The 20,397-nt window shown below is 39.4% G+C and overlaps 1 protein-coding gene across 1 annotated transcript in view; it reads left to right on the top strand.

Annotated features, from left to right (window-relative positions):
• The window catches only part of TMEM132D (transmembrane protein 132D), a 1,072,445-nt gene that overhangs the window by 1,039,591 nt on the left and 12,457 nt on the right, over positions 1-20,397 (top strand). The window contains exons 6-7 of the mRNA XM_001378917.3: positions 13,459-13,664; positions 17,791-18,064. Coding sequence (XP_001378954.2) covers positions 13,459-13,664; positions 17,791-18,064 — 480 coding nt within the window. The remainder of the gene's footprint in view (positions 1-13,458; positions 13,665-17,790; positions 18,065-20,397) is intronic.

The following is a 20,397-nucleotide window of genomic DNA, read 5'->3' as shown; positions in this document are numbered from 1 at the left end:
TTTTATAAATGTGGAAGGTGGGGATTGAATTTGTATTTCACTTCAGCTACTAAAATGGACCTTACCTCCTGTTAGGAGCAGGCAAAATGAGCAGAGATTGTTATAAAAAAAATTCTAAAAATCATGTCTAAAGACCCCTTAAAATCAATTTGAGATATTTAGCTCATTAAATTTTCCAAAGATTGTTATACAATTGTAGCAATGTTCTGATGAAGTCCATCTATCCTCTATGTGACAATTTACAAAGTCAAAACAGAAAAACTGTTTTTCTATGGGCTTATTCAATAATGTTTGTTCAATGTAGTTATAGGGGGAAAGGAACAGAATTTAACAATATTAAAAACCCAGTACATTAAAATGATTCAGTGTAACAGAATAATATTGAATGCAGTAATATATGAACTTAAGACCACAAAATTAAATCTTAAACAAAACAATCAGCAAAATGCAATAAAATACAGAGATTTTTATAAAACATTGGAGTCTGAAAAGCCTTAAAAATATAACCTTCAGTCTCTTTAAAGTTCCTTGGGTTTTTTTTTAATCCATTTAGATGCCTATTGTCAGAAGGCAGAAGATTGGTAAGGGGTAGGCAATGGGGTTAAATGACCTGCCCAGGGCCACACTGCCAGGAAGTATCTGAGGCCAGATTTTAACCCAGGACCTTCCATCTCTAGGCCTGGCTCTCAAACCACTGAGTCCCTGAGCTGCCTCCCCATAGTGAGGGTGGGTTTTGGGAATCTCAGCTTGGGTCAAAGAATTGCAGGGAGTTGAAATTCTCTCCTGACTCCCAGGTGAGCTAAGTAAAAAAATCAATGCAGTCAAAAGATATCCTTTTAAAGCCATGCTTGTAAGTTCCTGTTTGTCTTCCTTCTCCTCTTTCTCCTCCCCCCCTTGTCCCTTGACACATGGAGACTAATTGTAGCCTAAGGAAAAATCACCCCCCATTTTTACCAGCTGGTAGAAGTGAGTCCTGGTCCTGGGACAATGAGCGATCTGCTCTGAGGCCAGAATTGCGGGTGGGTCAGGACCGACCTGGGTCAAATAGGGCCAGATTGCAGGAGTGCAGAATCAGGCAACAGGAGCTGGGCTGAGCCAGGCCGGGCAGGAAGGGCTGGGACCAGGTGAGCGATATTGAATCAAGAAAGTCTGAAGTGGAGGGCAAGCAGGCTCAAGCTGATCAAGATGGTATTCTAAAAAGCCTTGGAGAAACATGGCTTAGAAATCATTATCTAGGCTATCTTTAAAAAGAAAAATTTGAGAAGTTCTCATCCAATCTAGTGGTTGCCATTAACTGTAAATTAAATTAGCTTCTCTACTAAAAGTATTATATTTTTAAAGGTTTATTAAAGATTATTAGAAATCAAGGATAAAGAAATACAAAATAAGAAAGGCATGTGCCCAGGGCACATTAGCCCATTCACAGCCACTTAATACATCTTGAGAGACAGGTGTGCTTAGAAGCAGAGGAAGAGAGGGACTGAAGTAGGCAGAGAGCCCCTTTAAATAATAATTTGTGATCTCGCACTCAGGTGAGGACTCAGGTGAGATTATAGGGAATTCTGGGAACTACCAAGGACTTCTGGGGATTAAAGTCTGGGGTTCAAATCTCCATTTTTATAGACTCCTAATATCCACGCAAAACACAGGCTGTAAGGTCTTTCTCCTGCAGGGGAAAGGATGGGGTGGGATAATCTTGTCCTGAAGGGAGAAGGGTGGAAGGGAGGGTGGGGAACCAGCTTTACTAACTTCTTGGAGATGTTAATAACTATTACTTTGAGAATAACACCCTAATTTCTCACTCCACACAGAGTCAGAATAAGAATTTAATAAATGTTTGTTGACTCACTGACTTCCTGGCTTCAAGGTAAACCCTATCCACTAAACCATACTACCTTTCACGGCTATTATCCCCACTTAACAAAGAAGAAATTGAAGTTGTCAAAGGTTAAATGACTTATCTGTGGCTCAAGTAAATGCCAGGTCTCTAATGACACCAAGTCCAGAGCTGAAGTTCAGGGCTCATCTCCTAAAATAGTAATAAAGACTAACAACCTTGTTTTATGGAATGCCCAAACTTATCTTTGTCCCTTGGGAACTTGTGTAGCAGGCACAGCCTAAGACTCTCAAACACAGCTCAGGTCACAGAGCAGAAAGTCCTCAAGCATGCTCCCCCTCCCTTATCTCCCAAATTCTTCTAGGTCATGTTTGTTGTGTAAAATCCCTAGAAACCCCTAGTGGTGTACATATATCATGTAACCCATGCAAATTCTTATGTATGTATTAGGTAACCTATAGAAACTCCCCATTTCTTGAACCCCTATACATGATGTTTTCTGTAAAATCACTGATGTATGGTGGATTTCACTGTGAACTCTTAAGCTTTCTCTGTTAATCATTACCTGTTGCTGTAAATGTGGAAAGTTTGTGTTGGAACCTCAGCTTGTTTTTCTTCCTGTATAAAAGAAGTGGTAACTTTCAATAAAGTTGCTTTGTTTGCCATCAGCAAACCAGGCCCTCCGAATCTCCCAGTATTTTCTCTTATTTTTCTTTCATTCTTCTTATCACCGTTGAGGACCCCCTAGGCAGGCTGGTCTAGTCAAACTTGCCTTCAAGGAACTCTCTGGGACAGATCCTAGTCTCAAACTGAACAAAAAGCCATCAAGCACCCTGAATAGGAGTGATAGTGATAATCAAATATTAAGTAGCCTTTTGTCTTAGAACTTTCTCCCATTGTAACTAGTCTTCTCCCAGTAGTCCAGCCCCTGGAAGGAAGCCTCTTTCCCTGGCCTGCTTATCAGCCAGTTGGTTGTCCTTCCTTTCCTTTATTCCCCCAAATATATATAAGACCCCAAGTTCTTTCATTTATTGTAAATCCCAATGATGGACATTCCCATGATGGTCATTTCCATTCATGATGTGCTTTCCCAGAGACATTGTTTCCAGAGTCCCAGAACTTGTCTCTGTGTAGTGTATATTTATGACTGTTCCCCTTGTCCTGATGAAAGACTTGTTCTTTGTAACTAACTGCTTTAGTGGTTCTGTTTTTCCAAAAGGTTGACAAGTCTCATATTACTATAAAACTTTAAGGTTGTTCAAAGTTTTCCTCACAATCCCTTTTCAAGGTTCAGAAGATATGGATTATAATTTCCATTTTACAGATAGGGAAATCAAGGCTAAAACAGATACAAAGATTTGGCCAAGGCTAGTCAAGTACAAAGTTTCAAAACAGAGACTGAACCTCAACCCTTTGGCTGATTCTCAGTTCTTTCTATTATACTCTAGTCTCTTACAAGTTGTCCTATAGGTGCAGCTAGGTAGCTAATTGGATCATCAGGTGTGGAGACAGGAGGTTCTGGGTTCAAATGTGGCTTCCTACTTGTGTGACCCTGAGCAAGTCACTTAACCCCAACTGCCTAGTCCTTCTCTTTTGCCTTGGAACAAATACTTAGTATCAGTTCTTTGACAGAAGGTAAGGGTTAAAATAAAAAGTCTTTCTACTATAGCTATACTCTCTTCTGGTTATTCCTTTAAAAGCAACCCCTCAGTCCTCTTGGACTCAATTTGTATTGAATAAAAGATCCATTTACTGTTAGTGCTCTGTTAGTATTCTTAGATGATGGCCTGTGGCTGTAGTGGGATGTGCTCTCAAAAGCAGAACTAGGAATTTTTGTACCTGGGGCAAAGTCAATTAAGTCATTAAGAGAATGGTAGGCAGGGCAAAGTATAAGAAACAACAATTTGACTGAATATTCAGTTCATTTGAGAAAGGCAGGAAATCCTGCCACTGTGGGAGTTTAGGAGGAGAAAAGGACCTCCAAATAGGGGCATGAGGCTATAAGCTCCAGAGTATGACATCCTAGAGCCAAAGTAACTTCATACCAGGAAGCATGGACTAGGGAAAAGACAGTAGTGTTTAGACTGCCACAGGGAAGAAATGTCTGGTCTTCTAAGATATTTTTACACTAGGGCAAAGTCCAAGTTGTCCTAGGTATTCAAATGTATTGAGCTCTTGTCCTGGAGTGATGAAGATCTAAATTCAATTCTGGCCTCTTATTATCTGTGAGACCCTGGCCAAATTACCTCCTTCCTCATGGTCAGCCTTGGCAAATGTTTTCAAAATCACATGCCCAAACTGCACTTTCAAGCTATCTGTGAGCTGCCCCCACCCCTACTTACCTAGAACAGCAGAAAAGAGGAAGTGCTTTCATTGGACTGCTGTATGGAGGGGCAGAACATGTGGAAAATGTCCCCAGGGGCTGTAGAGAGGGAGAAAAGAATGGTTCAGTCCAGCATGCTTGAGGGTACCCATGCCAAGGCTTCACCAACACAGCCCTAGGCTCAGTGGTCCTATGATCTTTTCTTAGATTAGTCAAATTCTTTTTTTTTTAACCTTTACATTCTGTCTTCATGTCAATTCTAAGACAGAAAAGTGGCAAGGACTAGGTAGTAGAGTTTAAGTGACTTGCCAAGGTCTACACAGCTAGGAAATATCTAAGCCCAATTTTGAATCCAGGTCCTCCCAACTCCAGACCTGGCACCCTATACATTGTGCTACCTAGTTGCCCCTAATCGGTCACATTCTTGAGGAAAGTACTCAGGCTAGCCATGTTCTCAATGTCCTGAAGGCTACACTCATGACTCTCTGGACATTTCCCACTGAGCTTGCATGTAGCTACTTTCTCTCTCCTCCATACTCGCCACTTACCAATCTTCATGTATGTGTTGCCTTCCTTTATTTAGAATGGAAGCGTCTTGAGGGCAGAGATATCTTTCTTTTTTTTGTTTTTAGTTGTATCTCCAGAACTTCACACACAGTAAGCATCTAATAACTACTTTTTCACTTGACTTAACCCTAATTAGCCTCAGTTTTCTCATCTGTAAAATGGGGATAAGAATATCTGCCAAATATGTTTTGAGGATAAAATGAATTAATATTTGTAAGTATTTCATCAACTTTAAAGCACTATATGAATACTATTATAATTATTATTTACCTGCTCTAGTTACTGTTCTGTTCCAGTTAGATAGAAAGTGCCTTAAGGTAGAAACTATCTCTAAGTTTCTCTAGTATTCTTTTCTTCAATTTACACACAAACTAATCCCTAACTCTTGGGAAAAACCATATGTTCCTACTTCAAATTTTCGTTAAACAGTGGGAGAGATTGGCCCCATTTCATTTGCTCTCATTACTAAGTAAAAAATCAGGATTAACTGAGAACATATATGTCTAATAATAGTAATATAATTACTGGGCCCAAAGGCTTAGGTGTCAGCTAATATCTAGGATCTCCCCAAAAGAATGGAGTGGGGAAAAAATTGGTGTAAAATATGAATCAGGAATGAAACAGAAACTCGTGTCCTTTATCCAAAAGAAATGCTGAGAGATACAAGCATCCACTGACAAGAATTCCTGTTATAATCTACCAGGAGGTTGAGTCATAAACATCAGAACAGGAAGAATGTGTAGGACTACTGAATAGGTATTCCACATTTCACCTTGGCTTGTGTTGTACCTCTAGGGGTCCTACAGACACCATTCTAGGAGGAAGTCTTTTAACTCTTTGGGTTATTCCTGATACTCCCATTACATTCTCTGAGCCAATAGAATAACATTGTAAATCAGGTTTTCTCTTTAATACAGACCAGGAAGCTCCGGTGTCTAATAGACAATCATAATAGGTGTTACCCACCTTTAAGGTAACATGGGGTTCATTAGTATGGGGAGGGCAGTGGATAGGGACAACGGGTAGTAGGACATCAGGGTCCGGGAAATCAAAGGTTGTATCCTCTGATTCCTGTGCCCTAGCCCCCCCCCGGGCACCATCATTGTGTTTGGGATATTCCTTGGGCACCCCCCTGAAGGGCACCTCTCTGAGAGTCATTAGTACCTCGAGTAATTTTTGGACGAGCGCCATTTCTCATATATTGTTGAGTATTATCATTAAAATTTTCTTCAATTTGAGCATTGTCATTGATTTCCCAATTCCTATTTCTATAATTCTGGTTTCTAAAGTTCTTATTTCTATATTCATTATAGTTTTATTATTTCTAAAGCTATTATTAGACTGTGTATTTCTTCCAATCATCTTAAGAAAGATTCTACATTCCATCATTTTGTGGCCCTTCTTCTCACAGAAGTGGCAAGTAATGGATTGATAATTGGCTTTTGTCAATGCGCCCAGCAAAACATTGGTTTGCTGTCCTTCTCTCTCCTCTATTTCCCCATATTTACAACTATTATAATTTTCCTCTTAGTGGGTAAAAAAAAATTTTTGTATATACTTATAGTTAGAAATTTTTGGGGTGCAGTATGCTTATGTTTAGTGATCAATTGGGGAGACTAGTCTCCCAATCATCATCAGGGGGGATTGTGAGTTTTAAAAGTCTCCATTTTGGTCTAGCACCCAAAAATTGTGCACACCCACCTACATGGGCATGCGCTAGTCAATGACAAATCAGAGATAACTGGCTGCCCACCTGGGCTGTCCTAGGCCAAGCTAGAGCCAACCATTGGATTTGTGAGACACAGGAGGGGAGGTAGGGAACAGCCTCTGAGATTCGCGGAACTTCCGGTGTAGAGAGCTAGGGGGGTGGGTGTTAGGAGCTTGGAGAGGGAGGACGCCCGCAGACAGCTTTCCTTCAGATCGGTCACGTGAGTTAAGGACTGATTCTTTCCACCTGGGCCTTTGGGCCTAAAACTCCCCCTGCCTTGGTCAGAGGTTGAGTAGCCTCTTTCCCTTTTCTCTTCTCTCCTTCTCTCCCTAACCTTTTCCCTACTCCCAGTGTGATTAAACCTCCATAAACCTCATTCTGACTTGAGTGTTTCATTTAGGAATTTCATAAGTAAATTCCTTGGCGGCCATTGTTAAATATTATATAAATCTTGTAGCCACATTTGTAACCATTACTATATTATAACCTTCTCCCAGAAGCCTTAAATTTCCCCATTACACTTGGCACTGTTCCCCTCAAAGCAGTTCTCTTTTGGCAAACTCAGCCAGGGATTGAGTTCATCTTTCTGGTGGAAGTCATCTTTGGGTTCACCTCTCCTTGCCACAACCAAAAGATCCAGGATCGCCAAAATTCTAGGACAGGCTGGACACATCCATCTCAGGACTTGGGATCATTTACCTAAGATCAAGAAATAGAGAAAAGCCATCTCCAAAGCAAAATCTGGATAACTTATGCAGGTCACTAGCTTTAGCCTCTGTGCTCATGGCTACTGGATTGCTAAGACTAACAGATAAATTGAGTTACCTTTACCTCACTCTTCAAAAGAAGCAGCTTGATCCACAACTGTGAAGAGAAGAAGAGACCCAAAGAGAAGATACTCCCTCTTTTAAGTGTCACTTGAGTCATTGGCCTTTCCCATTTGGTAGCCAATTTAGAGAGTTGATTTGTTGTCTCCAAGGCAAATGAGACTTTAATTATACATGGCTGACAGAAAGCAACTCTAAAAGCACCCAGCACACCTGGCCGGAATTAGAAAGAGAATCTTCACAACATACCCTATTCAAACCCCAGGTAAAAATGCAAAGTGTTTTGAAGTCCTTAAATGGGTATCAGAATGCTATCATAGGGCAACTGGGTGGCTCAGTGGATTGAGAACCAGGATTAATTAAGAGAGGTACTGGGTTCAAATATGGCTTCAGAAACTTCCTAACTATTTGACCCCAGGCAAATCACAACCCCAATTGCCCAGCTCTTATCCCTCTTCTGTCTTGGAACCAATACTTAGAAGGTTTTTTTTTTTTTTAATGCTATCATTATCATTACCACCATCTTTATCTTAATCATCATCATCAAATAATTAAGTAAACTAAAAAATAATGAAGTTTTAAATCACAACAATCTAATTATTTTATGCCTTTCTGCCATTCTTATTCCTTAATGAAATTTTCTTACTCCTTACCTAAGCACTCTTATTTGTTAAAAGTCACTATTTTTTGAGGGAAAGATCACTGGACTTCGAGCAGGGGATCTGGATTCAAATCATCTCTTTCCCATAGTAGCTTCATGGCTTTAGGCAAGTAACTTCCCCTCAAAGAGCCTCAGTTTCCTCAATTATAAAATGGTTAAGCATAAACCCTGCCTGAATCTCCTTTGAGAAGTTACAAGCATATGCATTTTATAACCTCTCCAGGGCTAACCAGGACAGGCAGCAGGGCATAATGGCTAAAGATCTGAACTCAATGCCAGAAGACAAAAGTTCAAGTCCTACTTTTGACATATACTGGCCATGTGACCTTGGGCAGTCACTAAATCCCTCACTGTTCTAAGCAACTCTGTGGGGACTTTGAGGTGCCAATCTGCATTAGCAAAGGGAGTTTCCTTATCAAGGCATTGCCTATGGCAGTAAAATAAGTCCAATCTATATTTTATTCCTAACATACCAAACAAAAAGTATAGAACTATCTAGTCTGGATCCACACACATGAACCTTTGAGAAGAAAGGTTGTGAAACAGCTAGTCTTCCTCCACATTGTTTATTATCTTGTTTTGTCCAGCTTGACTTAAGTTCAAGGCAATTGGATCTGGGTAGAACTACCTAAATTGGAAGTAGAAGAAAGAATTCAGCAAGTTGTTCCATTGAACATTTACTAAACATTTGCTATGTTCCAGACAAACTGTGCTATTTGCTGGGTATTCAAAGACAAAAATGAAGCAATCTCTGCCCTCAGGGAGCTTCCATTCTCATGGAGATTGCCAAGAATAAAAGATACAAATATACAAGAAAATACAAAATATATACAGAAAACTGTCAAGAAGGAGAGAGTACTGTAGGAAAAGTCTACTGTTGTGTGTTGCTGGTGGCACCTGAACAATGTCTCAGAATTGCAGCATGGAGAAATTCAGCCATGTACCAACTTGGAATCAGCCCTTCTGGGCTTGTTTCATTAAGTTTTCCAATCAGGCTTAAGTACTTTTTCTTTGGGCAGATATTTAAGACTACAAACATCTCAAGCTGATAGATGGATCTGTGTCTGAAATATTATTATTTCTCTTTTTTAAAAAAATTATTGATTTTTTTCCTCTGTGTATTAAGCTACAAAACATTGCCTCCTATTTCTTTTTAACTGGTGCTGCCTCAGCCTGAGAGAGCAGCCTTCCATAGAATTGCTTCCTTTAACATCTGAACCTGGTTATTTCCACCTTGTTTTTCTCCAAGCTCTCCCAAGGGTTGAGTGCAATTTTGATCTTCAAAATAGCTGAGAGCAAAAGGTGGTGACGTAAAGCAAAACTTTGAGGTTTGAAACCAGAGTGAGTGAGAAAAGACATTTTTTGGACATCAGAAAATCTGCAACATATCATTCATTACAGTTCAAAGCCAGAGGTGTATCAAGAAAAGCATAATAGCTCTCCTTGTCTCCTGGATCTTCTTGCTAAATGCTCATTCATGTGACTCAGACCTAAAAGAAAACAGAAAAGCAATTGGAAAGTGTGATAGATGTAGAATCAGGAGTGCTGGAGCTGAGTCCCTTCTTTGCCATTTTCCTGAATAAGTGAACTTTCATCTGTTTGCCTCAGTTTCCTCAATTGTAAATTTGGGCTAATAATAGCACCAAGCTTGTAGAGTTATTGTGAGGATCAAATAATATAATATTTATAAAGTGCCTGGCATATATATCCTATATAAATGTTAACTATTGATAATTATGATGGTAATGGTCCTTGACTTTATACACCAAAAGAAGAGCTTGGTTGTTGGCTTGTTTGGGTTTTTTTTTAAGGATAATAAGGAGCCATTTAGGATTCTTGAAGAGAGGAGTAACTAACTCTCCATACAGAAAAAACTAAGTAGATGAAAAATGCTTCTGGTCAGTCCTGGATGTGAGTTATAGAATGTCATGATCTTTGAGGAATTGAAAATGAGTATCTCATTCAGAAAAGGCATTAAACTCAAAGCCCCCAAAACTGAAATGTAATTGGGAACGGGGTAGCTAGGTGGCTTACTGGATTGAGAACCAGGTCTTGAGACTGGAGGTCTTAAATTCAAATCTGACCTCAGACATGTTCTAGTTGTGAGACCCTGGGCAAGTCACTTAACCCCCATCACCTAGCCCTTACTACTCTTCTGCTTTAGAACCAATACATAGTGCTGATTCTAAACTGAAAGGTAAGGTTTTAAAAAAATGTTATTGGGAAATTATCAAAATAAATAAGAAGACAGTTCAACATAGATAATGTTCATTTGTGGTCTTTCAGTCAATATGCATTCCTGGGATCCATTTCTGTTTGAGTTTGACACCACTGACCTAGTGTTGTCAATGGAGAAGCTCAAAAAGGCAGTAGAACCTTTGGGATTCTGAAGAAGTGGACTGAAGGATAAAGAAGTCATGTGAGACAGAATTGAATGTACTATTCTCAGAGTGAGCATTTAGCTTACAAAGTCTAGTTTGTTATCTTTTGTTGATGGAGGACTACAGGATAAGCTTGGGAGTGAGATTGATGAAAGACAGCAAGGGCAATGAACAACTAGGTTTCTCCCCTTACATCACCTGAACTGGGTTGGAAGAACTACAGCCTAGTTACAGGTGTTTTGGATTGTGTATGTGTGTGTGGGGGGGGGGGGGGGAGCCTTGTGATGGGAACTTGTATATATATTGCCTGTTCACTGCATACTCAGTCAGCACTTCTTAGCCCATCACTGAAGTGCTCTCTTTCATGAAGGGAATAAACTGCTGCCTTTTTTAAAATTTTTTACTTCTACCTTCTGATTTCAGGTTGTGCTTATTTGAGTGAATAGGGCACTTGTGCTCATTTCTGAGAGAAGCACTTGTCATCATTTTTATGTCACACAAAATGAATGATCAAAAACTTGAACAAGTGTAAAAGTGAAAATTAATATATCTACCCAGTTATTAATTTTTATAAAGTTTATTAAAAAGGGTAGACAATAAGGTTTTAAATCTCATTTTTACATTGAGTTCAGACCACATTTTTCCTATCCTCCATTAACCCTTTTCTCCCTTTACCTGTCTCTCCAACACCATGTCCATCTAAGAAGGCCCCCACAAGACCTTCCCCCTCTCTTTTATTGATGTACAGAATGTAAGGGACACAAACTCTGGCATTCAGAGAATGTGGAAGAGACAGGTTGGCCCTCCAGGAGGAGGGGGGGAATGAACCTCCCTGACACACAAGAGTCTCACATGATGGGCAATACCACAGATGGGTAACAATCTGTTTGAGTGAAAGCCTACATTCATGAGCATGCACTGCTAGACTCATTTGAGTATGTATTAGATATTAAGGATGGAATAAACAATAGCTCTTTCCCCTGAGAAATTTAATACTATAATAATTCTTTCTAGATCTTTCCTTTGCCAGTCCACTATCACACTCCACTATCTTTTTTTCTGATAGAATTTCTAGTTCGTTTTTTAATCAAATTTTTTTTTTCAATTTCATGTGGAAGCAATTTTTGACAATTTGTTTCTGACATTTTGCAATTCAGATTCTCTCCTGCCTCCCCTTCTCACCCCACTTCCCCAAACAGTAAATAGACTGATAGTAGTTCTAATTCTAGTACTTACCATAGTGCCTGGCAAATAGTAGTAGCCCTTGCCCCTTTTCTATCTTAAAATTGATACTAAAACAGAAGGTATGTGTTTTAATCTTTAATTAAAATTAATTTTTAAACAGAATACATTTTAGGAACTAATCAATTATTATCATTAGATGACATTTACAGACATTGAGACAATGAGGCATCACTAATACTGTCACATGAAATGATTGCTTAGAAACAATAGATGAGTAGGTCCAAAATAATCCTACATAGAATTTAAGGGCTAAGTTTAAAAAATACATAGATGGTGTGAGAATTAAAGTTAACATACAATAACTCAAATATTATATTTATAAGATTTATTAAAATAAAAATCAGAGTTAAAAGGGAGCTATCTAACTCAAGCCACAAGAAAGAAATCAGAGAAAGTGAGGGCAGAGACACCAAAATATATACAAATGTGACCATGCAATGTGGTGGAGAGAGGAGAGGAATTCTGAGAAAGACTTAAGGACTTCTGGGGGATGAAGTCCAAGGCTTCAAAATTCTAATTAATACAATGGCATTGATTCTATAAAAGAATTCTGAAGGAGATTTCCCAGTAGAATGTAAGCTCTTTGAGGGCAGAGACTGATTTTCATTTTGTCTTTCTATCGGTAGTACCCAGCACATTGAGGGATAATCATATTTAAAAAGTATACAATTATATACTTTTAACTTTAACTTGCGTTATTGATATTTTTCTATCACTTTCTGAAGTCCTCGGTTTGTACAATAAAGCAAACCTGGATTTGTATGTTTGCTGATTTTCAAGGTGTAAATGTTCACCATAAAATGTGGCCACACATCCCAGGAAATGATCTCATCAGATGGGCTTGTTAATTTGGAAAAAACACAGAACTATTAGATAATTAGAAATACCAAGCCTTTAATCAGGATAGGGATAGGTCCAATATTCATCCATCACACAGAACCCAGTGCCAAGACCTACACAGGGCCTACACCCTGGTGACTCTGGGTATGTATCCCCAGGAGAAGGCACCACACTAGAGGCCCCCAAAAAGGGACAGAATTTGGGGGTCTCTTATACCCTCTGCAGAACTTGGTATGGCAAGCCTGCAGAGACAAACAACAAGCAGGCTGCAAAGAGGTCCGCAGCCAGCCTCAAGGGTATCAGGGAGCCAGTCAACTATAACAGTTATAAAGGAAAGGATCAAACCAAGAGGTGGACTTCCTGAGAGAGGACTTTAATACATGGGAGAAGCTTCTAAAACAAATAAAGGCACTCTACAGTTTGACTACGTCCACAGATTGCACCCGCACTAGGGACCCCAAACAGTTTAAGGTCTATGTTCAGTCTATGTGCCTGGCACTGGGGTTTCTCAAAGGGCAGGGGTAAAATTGAGGTGTCCAGATTTCACATTGATAGGCTAAACCAGTTTGAGAGTAACCAATGGGCCACAAATCTGTGATTGAGTTAGAGAACGAGGAGTGGCTACTCTAAGTGTGTGATTTCCCCCAGTAGAATGGGTGTTAAGAACAAGGTGTTCCAATTACCATGAAGGTAACTGAATCATGTGCTGTGTGGCATCTAGAAACTGGTTAGACATCAAAGACACCAAGGTCATCCACTGCATTTGGGCCATCATCCATTGTCCTGAATTTTGCCTTGCCACAGGACTACGATGATGCTAGAAGAAAGATGAGGCTGATAACCGTACCTAACTGTGCCTCACTTAAATCCAATTTATACACAAAGTCAAGACGTCATTCTGTGACATCACTAGTCCTCTTAGAAAATGAAGGACAAGAAACAACATATGTCAGGCTCTGTTCCAGATGATATGCATACAAAGATGAAAATGGAACAGCCTTTCCTTCAAAGGCTTACATTCTATATTTCCATGAAGTCTCACGCCTTTCTCTCCTTCCCTTTGTTTCAGGTGTCTGATAGATGTGACTACGTCTTTGTCAATGGAAAGGAAATGAAGGGCAAAGTGAAAGTTGTGGTGAACTTTACCTACCAGCACCTAAGTAGCCCCCTGGAGATGACTGTGTGGGTGCCCCGCCTCCCGCTCCAAATTGAAGTCTCTGACACAGAACTTAACCAGATCAAGGGCTGGAGGGTTCCCATTGTCTCCAATAAGAGGTAGCTCTTATCAGAATATATTCCACCTCCTACACACACACACACACACACACACACACACACACACACACACACTCAATGTAAAAGTTAAAATTAAATCTCAATAATAATATTATATTTTAAGAAGTTTATTAATCATCATTAGAAATCAAGGAATAAAGAAGATACAAAATAAAGACCACGTGCTCATGGCTGGTTAGCCATTTTTAGTCAACCCCACTCACCACCATCAATGCTGATTCTATGAGAGCAGGAGCCTCCAAAGCCCATGCCCTTTATCCTCTGTCTACAGGACGTACATAATGACAGGAAGTCAGTGGGCTCTTGGGATATGTAGTTCTTTTTTTAGGGGAACAGATTTTCAGTCATACAACATACACACACACACACACACACACACACACACACACACACACACCTGATGTGGTACAATGTAAAGTGTTGACTTTGGACTTAAAAGACCTTGATTTATAGCTCTACCAACTTACTTCTTATGGACAGGAAGCATAACAAAGTAGAGAAACTCTAGACTTAAACTTAAGACTTGGGTTTGAATGCTTCCTCAGGTACTTGACTAGCTGATGGTCATGGGACAACTCATGCGACATCCTCTATGAACTTCAGTCTTGTTTTCAAAAAGGGAATAATCATACCTGCAGTGATTACACTAGAGGTCTGCCCAAGGTCACAAAGCCATTATATGTCAGAGTCAGAATATGAACCCAAATCTTTCTGGCTTTCTCTACTAAGCTGAACATAAAACTCAAGTAGAGCAGCAAGGTGATGTAGTATGTAGAGAGCACCAGACCTGGAGTCAGGAGGATCTGGGTTCAAATGTGGTCTTGGACACTTTCTTATCATATGACCCTAAGCAAGTCACTTAAGCCTGTTTACCTGGGTCTTTCCTTTCTGTCTTAGTGTTACTAAGAACAAAAGTAAAGTTTAAAAAAAATTCAAATGAACCTTGAGACCCTAGAACCCTAAGGGATTTCTAGGAGGTCTATGAATAAGGTGGGGGGAGAGGGAGAGTTACATTTTTATTTTCTAATTGAGATTTAAGATTTCCTCCAATAGTTAATTTTTAAGACTATGTTGGAGATTCCATAGGTTGCACCAGACTATCAAAGAGGTCCATGATGCCAAAAAAAGGTTAAGAACTCCTGGACTAAATAATACAATAATTGCCATCTTAATAGAAATTAGAGATTTGCAAAGACCTTTGTGAATGTTGTCTTACTTGATCTGCCCAACCACCCCATGAGTTCTGTGCTTTTATTCACCCCATTTTATAGATGTTGAAACTGAGATCCAAGAAGGTATACATAACTTAATTAAGATCACACAGTAATTAAGTGCTTGAGGAAGATTTGAAATGAGATCTCACTGACTCCCAGGATAGTATTTCTTAACTAGCATAAGAACCTTTCTCTCTAATTGATCTCTGAGGTCCCTTCCAGCTTGCAATCTCTCAGTCAACAAGCATTATTTATTAAGCACCTACTGTGTACCAGGCACTTTGTTAAGTCCTGGGGAATAAAAGTACAATGAATGAAGCAGTCCTTATTAATAGTGAGCTTATGAGTAGAAACACCGAGGAAAAGCAACTGCCTGACTACAGCGGTTGAGGGGACATGACAGAGGAGAGACTCTAAACGAAACTCTAATGCAAATATTGACAACATGGAAATGGGTTTGAATCAAGAACACATATGATACCCAGTGGAATCACGCGTCGGCTATGGGGGGTGGGGGAAGGAAAAGAAAATGATCTTTGTCTTTAATGAATAACGCTTGGAAATGATCAAATAAAATATTATAAAATTAAAAAAAAACCTCAGAATCATAAAAAAAAATAGTGAGCTTATAAGCTAGTTAGGACAACAGGTTCATCCATATGTAAAGACAAACAGCAGAAATATAAAGTGAATAAATGCAAATAAATACAAAGTCATCAAATCCAAGATAGTTTGGGAGGGAGGGCACTAGCAGCTGGAGGAATCGGGAAAGACTTCAAGCAGAAAGTGTTGCTTGAGCTGAGATGAATTCCATAAGACAGACATCAGAAGGGAGTCATCATATAACAGTGAAAAATGTGTTTCATGGGTAAGTATGCTTTGGCAAAGGGAGAAGGATGACTTCTCAGGAAGAGAGTAAGGTGAGTAACGAGCCCTCTTCTCCTTGGGATACTCCTGCTGCCCTCAGGAAGAATGCAGAGATGAACTGCTACCTAATGGGGTTTCTGGCTTTGATTAGGAGATGGGGGTGGAGGAGAGGTTGCTGCAGAATGCCAGGCACCATTGAGAAGGACCAAATGTACTGTAACAATACAAGAGCCTGTGTCAATCAGAGCAGAGTCATTGAGGTGGAAGACCATCCTGGGGTCCAGTCCACATGTTGTAACAGCTGCACAGTTCAGATGGTTAACACAGCCAGTTGCTATGGTGGAGATGAAAACAAAAGCATTTATAGTGAGAGTGATCTAATAGAGGAAACAGAAATTCTAAAGAGAAACCAAGCAGAGGAGTTGATCTAGATTCTGCAATGAGCAGAGTTTCCTCATTTTGATGTGTCCCACAGGAAAGCTAGGTGGTACATTGGATAGAGTGCTAGACCTAAAGTCCAGAAGACTTATTTTCATGAGTTCAAATCCAGCCTCAGACACTTACCAGTTCTGGAACTCTGGACAAGTCACTTCACCCTATTGACCTCAGTTTCCTCATCTGTAAAAAGCCACTCCAGTATCTTCACCAAGAAAGCCCTAAATGGGTTCACAAAGAGTCAGACCTGACTAAAAAATGATTAAAACAGGACATGGGGCAAGGAGATGCAGACACGAACCCAATAGATCACAGATTTGTCTAACCTTCTTAGGATGGGTCTCTCTAATTTGGAATGAAGCCTAGATACCTTCCAGCATTAGCATTCCTTGAATGAAATGCCCAAGAGTCTTTTACAAGGTATGAAACCTAACCTGTCCAGTTAAGAATGCTGCAAGAATTAGTATGAGGAAGAGAAGTAGAAGAGGTAAGAAGGGCATTCTACCTGAGTTTGTTCCTGCTATTGACTAGCTAGCTGTGTGACCACACTAGATATGTGACTTAATTTCCCTGTATCTCAGTTTAGAGGAAGTTGAACCTAATGACCTCTGAAGTCCCAAACAGCTCCAGATCTGTGATCTTATGGTTTGACTTGAAGTCAGAAAAATATGAGTTTGAATCCTGCTTCTGATATTTATTAGCTATGTGATCCTGGGCTTATCGCTATGATGAGTCTGAATCACAGTAAAATGGAAATAATTGCACCTCTTTTAAAGGGCTATTATGAGGAGCAAATGAGATAAGAGATAAATAAATCATTTTGTTAACATGTAAAGTGCTTTGTAAATGTCTGTAATTTATTATTATTATCATTTTCTTACCCTCTTGAAATGATAACAATGATATTAGCTGCCTTTGTGTGGCACTTTACAGGTAACAAAATATGTTTAGTTTGGGTTTTTTCCAATATTGTCATATATATTTATATTATGTATCAACTTGTCTTTGTACACATTGTACCTTTCCAGTAGAATGTAAGTTTCTTGAGGGCAAGGGATTGTTTCACTCCCGTCTTTGTATCCCTAGAGTTCAAAATAGGGCCATAGGACTGTATAAATGCTGTGTTAGTTGATTGGTTATTGACAGTGTGATCCACTATACTCACACAGAACCTCCCATCCCATTTCTTAAAATTTAAGTTCCCAGAGGCCAGTGGTGTCAAACTCAAATAGAAATCAATCCGGTAGACCACAAATTGGCCTAGAAACCACAAATTAATATCATCTACATTGTATTTGTATTGATTTTATTATTTTCTCAATTACATTTTAATTTATTTCCATTTAGGAGTCTTGCTGACTGGCTTATGGCAGTAGGCTATGAGTTTGACACTTCTGCCTTAGACCATAGCCTGCCTAATGACTTCTTGGTTGTTATCAAAAAGCAATCAACAGACACTTTTAAGACCTTATAATACTTAAGGCACTCTGGAGATACAATGAAAAAAGTCAAACAGTACCTTTTCCTCAAATAGCTTAGATTCTATAAAGGAAATTAATGACTCCTCTTCTCCCCTCTGATTCTACCAGGCTAGTTCGGGACAGTGATGACGAGGAAGAGGATGAGAGGCGTGGCAAAGGCTGTGCTCTTCAGTACCAGCATGCCATGGTGCGTGTCCTTACTCAGTTTGTGGCTGAAGCCTCTGACTCTGGAGGGCAGCTGGCCCACCTGCTGGGCTCTGACTGGCAAGTGGATATCACAGATTTAGTGAACAATTTCATGCAGGTGGAAGAGCCAAGGATTGCCAAGCTACAAGGAGGACAAGTTCTGATTGGGCAGGAGCTTGGAATGACTACCATTCAGGTAAGGAAGTCCAGAGAGCTGAGATTCTGATTCTCTGCCTTAGCCCTGACCTTTAAGAGAGTTTGCCCAAAGATGAGAATGCCACTCTCAAGGGGTTAAAATCTAAGGCCAAAAAGGAGGCTCTCTCCTTTCATATATCCTGGTGAATGGAATTCTTAACAAAGTCAAGAAGAACTGGATTTGAATCATACATCAACCACTAAATAGCTTAGATAGATGGATAGATGGATAGATGAGATAGATAGATAGATAGATAGATAGATAGATAGATAGATAGATAGATAGATGATGGATGGATAGATAGATAGATAGATAGATAGATAGATAGATAGATAGATAGATAGATTGATGGGTGGGTGGATGGGTGGGTTGATAGGTAGATAGATGGATGTAGAGAGAGGGAGGTGGAGATGTATATATGTTAGACTCTATAAGGGAGTTCCCCACACTAGTAGAAACTTGTCTTTGGCATGGTTATAAACTGTCATTGTCTAAAATGCATTAATTAATCAAGAGCAGAAGCCCACGTGACTATGGGCTTTGTCATTTTCTAGGATATAACTTTGAAATTCCCAACATATTTTAAGATAGTGTTCCTAAAACATTGGCAGTCAGGTAGTGCATTGGATAAAGCCCTGCACTTGGAATCAGGAAACTCATTTTCATGTTTTAAATCAGTCCTCAGATACTTACTAGCTGTGTGTGACCCTGGGTAAGTCACTTAATCCTATTTGCCTGTTTTCTCATCTGCAAAATGTGCTAGAGAATAAAATGGGAAACCACTCTAGTACCTTTGCCAAGAAAACCCCAAATAGGGGTTACAGGGAATTGGACATATCTGAAGAACAACAAGTTTACCAAACAGGGAATTTCCAAGAGTAGAGATGGGAAATTGGTTATAAATTTCCAAAGACAACTAGCCATACTATCCTGCTCTCATCTTGACTATAATCTGTTCCTTTGTACTCCACGTTATCATCTTGTCAATCCTCTCCTTAAATTACTTCATTTAAATAGTCATTCATTAAGGTGGAACTATGTGCAGAGTGCCATCCTGAGTGCTAAGGGAAAGGACCAAGTTATCCTAGATGGGTACCTGCCTGCCCTCATGAACATTCCAGTTTGAAAAGAGGATACAGCAAGTACACAGACTATTCAGTTTTAATCAATCTGTTAATCCCTCTAGTGATGCAAATTGCAATTAATCAAAACCTGACTATTATGTACAACTCTCATCTGTGTCCTCTAAGAAATCCTGCTTGAAATCCATATGATATGCCCAGGGCTTTGTTCTCAGTCCCTTGACACTGCATGCATGCCAGGGGAGAACACAGATTATATCTCTTAAATCCATATTTTCATTTTAGTCATGCATTTCTTAGATGACACCCTGGTCAGTTCCTTGTTTATAATGTGTTACATGTAATTCCTATACACTCTGCATCTTTCTATTGTCCTTTGGGTGATTCTTAAGTCCAATTCTTCAGACTATAGTGAACTATGACTTATAGCCAAAAGAACATTACAGGAAGGATATCAGTGTTAAAAAAAATTTTTAAACTAAAATAAAGATGGGCCTTTCCTTTAATAAAAGCTTAGGGTCATTTATAAGAACTACCTAATTTGGGATAGGGAGGTGGCTCAGTGGATAGAGAGCCAGACCTGGAAATGGGAAAGATCCTGGGTTCAAATCTGATCTCATATGCTTCCTAGCTATGTCACCTTGAACAAGTCACAACCCCAACTGACTATCCATTACCACTCTTCTGCCTTTAAATCAATACTTAGTATCAGTTTGAGGACAGAAGGTAAGAGTTAAAAAAAGAACTACATAATTTCCCTAAGTTTGTCTGTATAAGTCTCCTATATCTATTCAATTCTAGGCTCATTTCATTGGCCATTTGTCCACAGGTAACTATCAAGTAAAATAATATGGAAATGAACCCAGCCTCAGAAAGAGTTTGAGCTCAACTCTAATCTGAATCATTCCTCAGTTAGACCAAGCAAAACTGTTAGTTTATTTTTCTTTAGAAAGACTTTACATTTCTGGAGATATAGAAGTCTGTGTGTGAAGCACGGACTACTATTAAAAAAAAATTTAGGAACATTTGTTCTAGGATGGACATTTGGATATGGACATTTTAAGGTGATATAGCATAATACACAGGACGTTGAATTCAGAACCAGGGAAATCTGAGTTCAAATTCTACTTTAGGGACTTGCTATATGACCTTGGTTCCTTGGACCAAGGCAACTATGGTTAGGACTGAAAGGCAGCATAGGATGGTAGAGAGGGCTAGTCTGGAGACCAGGGAGACACGATTTCAAATCCC

This window comes from Monodelphis domestica, chromosome 3 (assembly GCF_027887165.1).
Source record: "Monodelphis domestica isolate mMonDom1 chromosome 3, mMonDom1.pri, whole genome shotgun sequence".
NCBI lineage: Eukaryota > Metazoa > Chordata > Mammalia > Didelphimorphia > Didelphidae > Monodelphis > Monodelphis domestica.
Note: the sequence above shows the minus strand (reverse complement) of the source record. Positions and strands in the feature narration are given on the sequence as shown.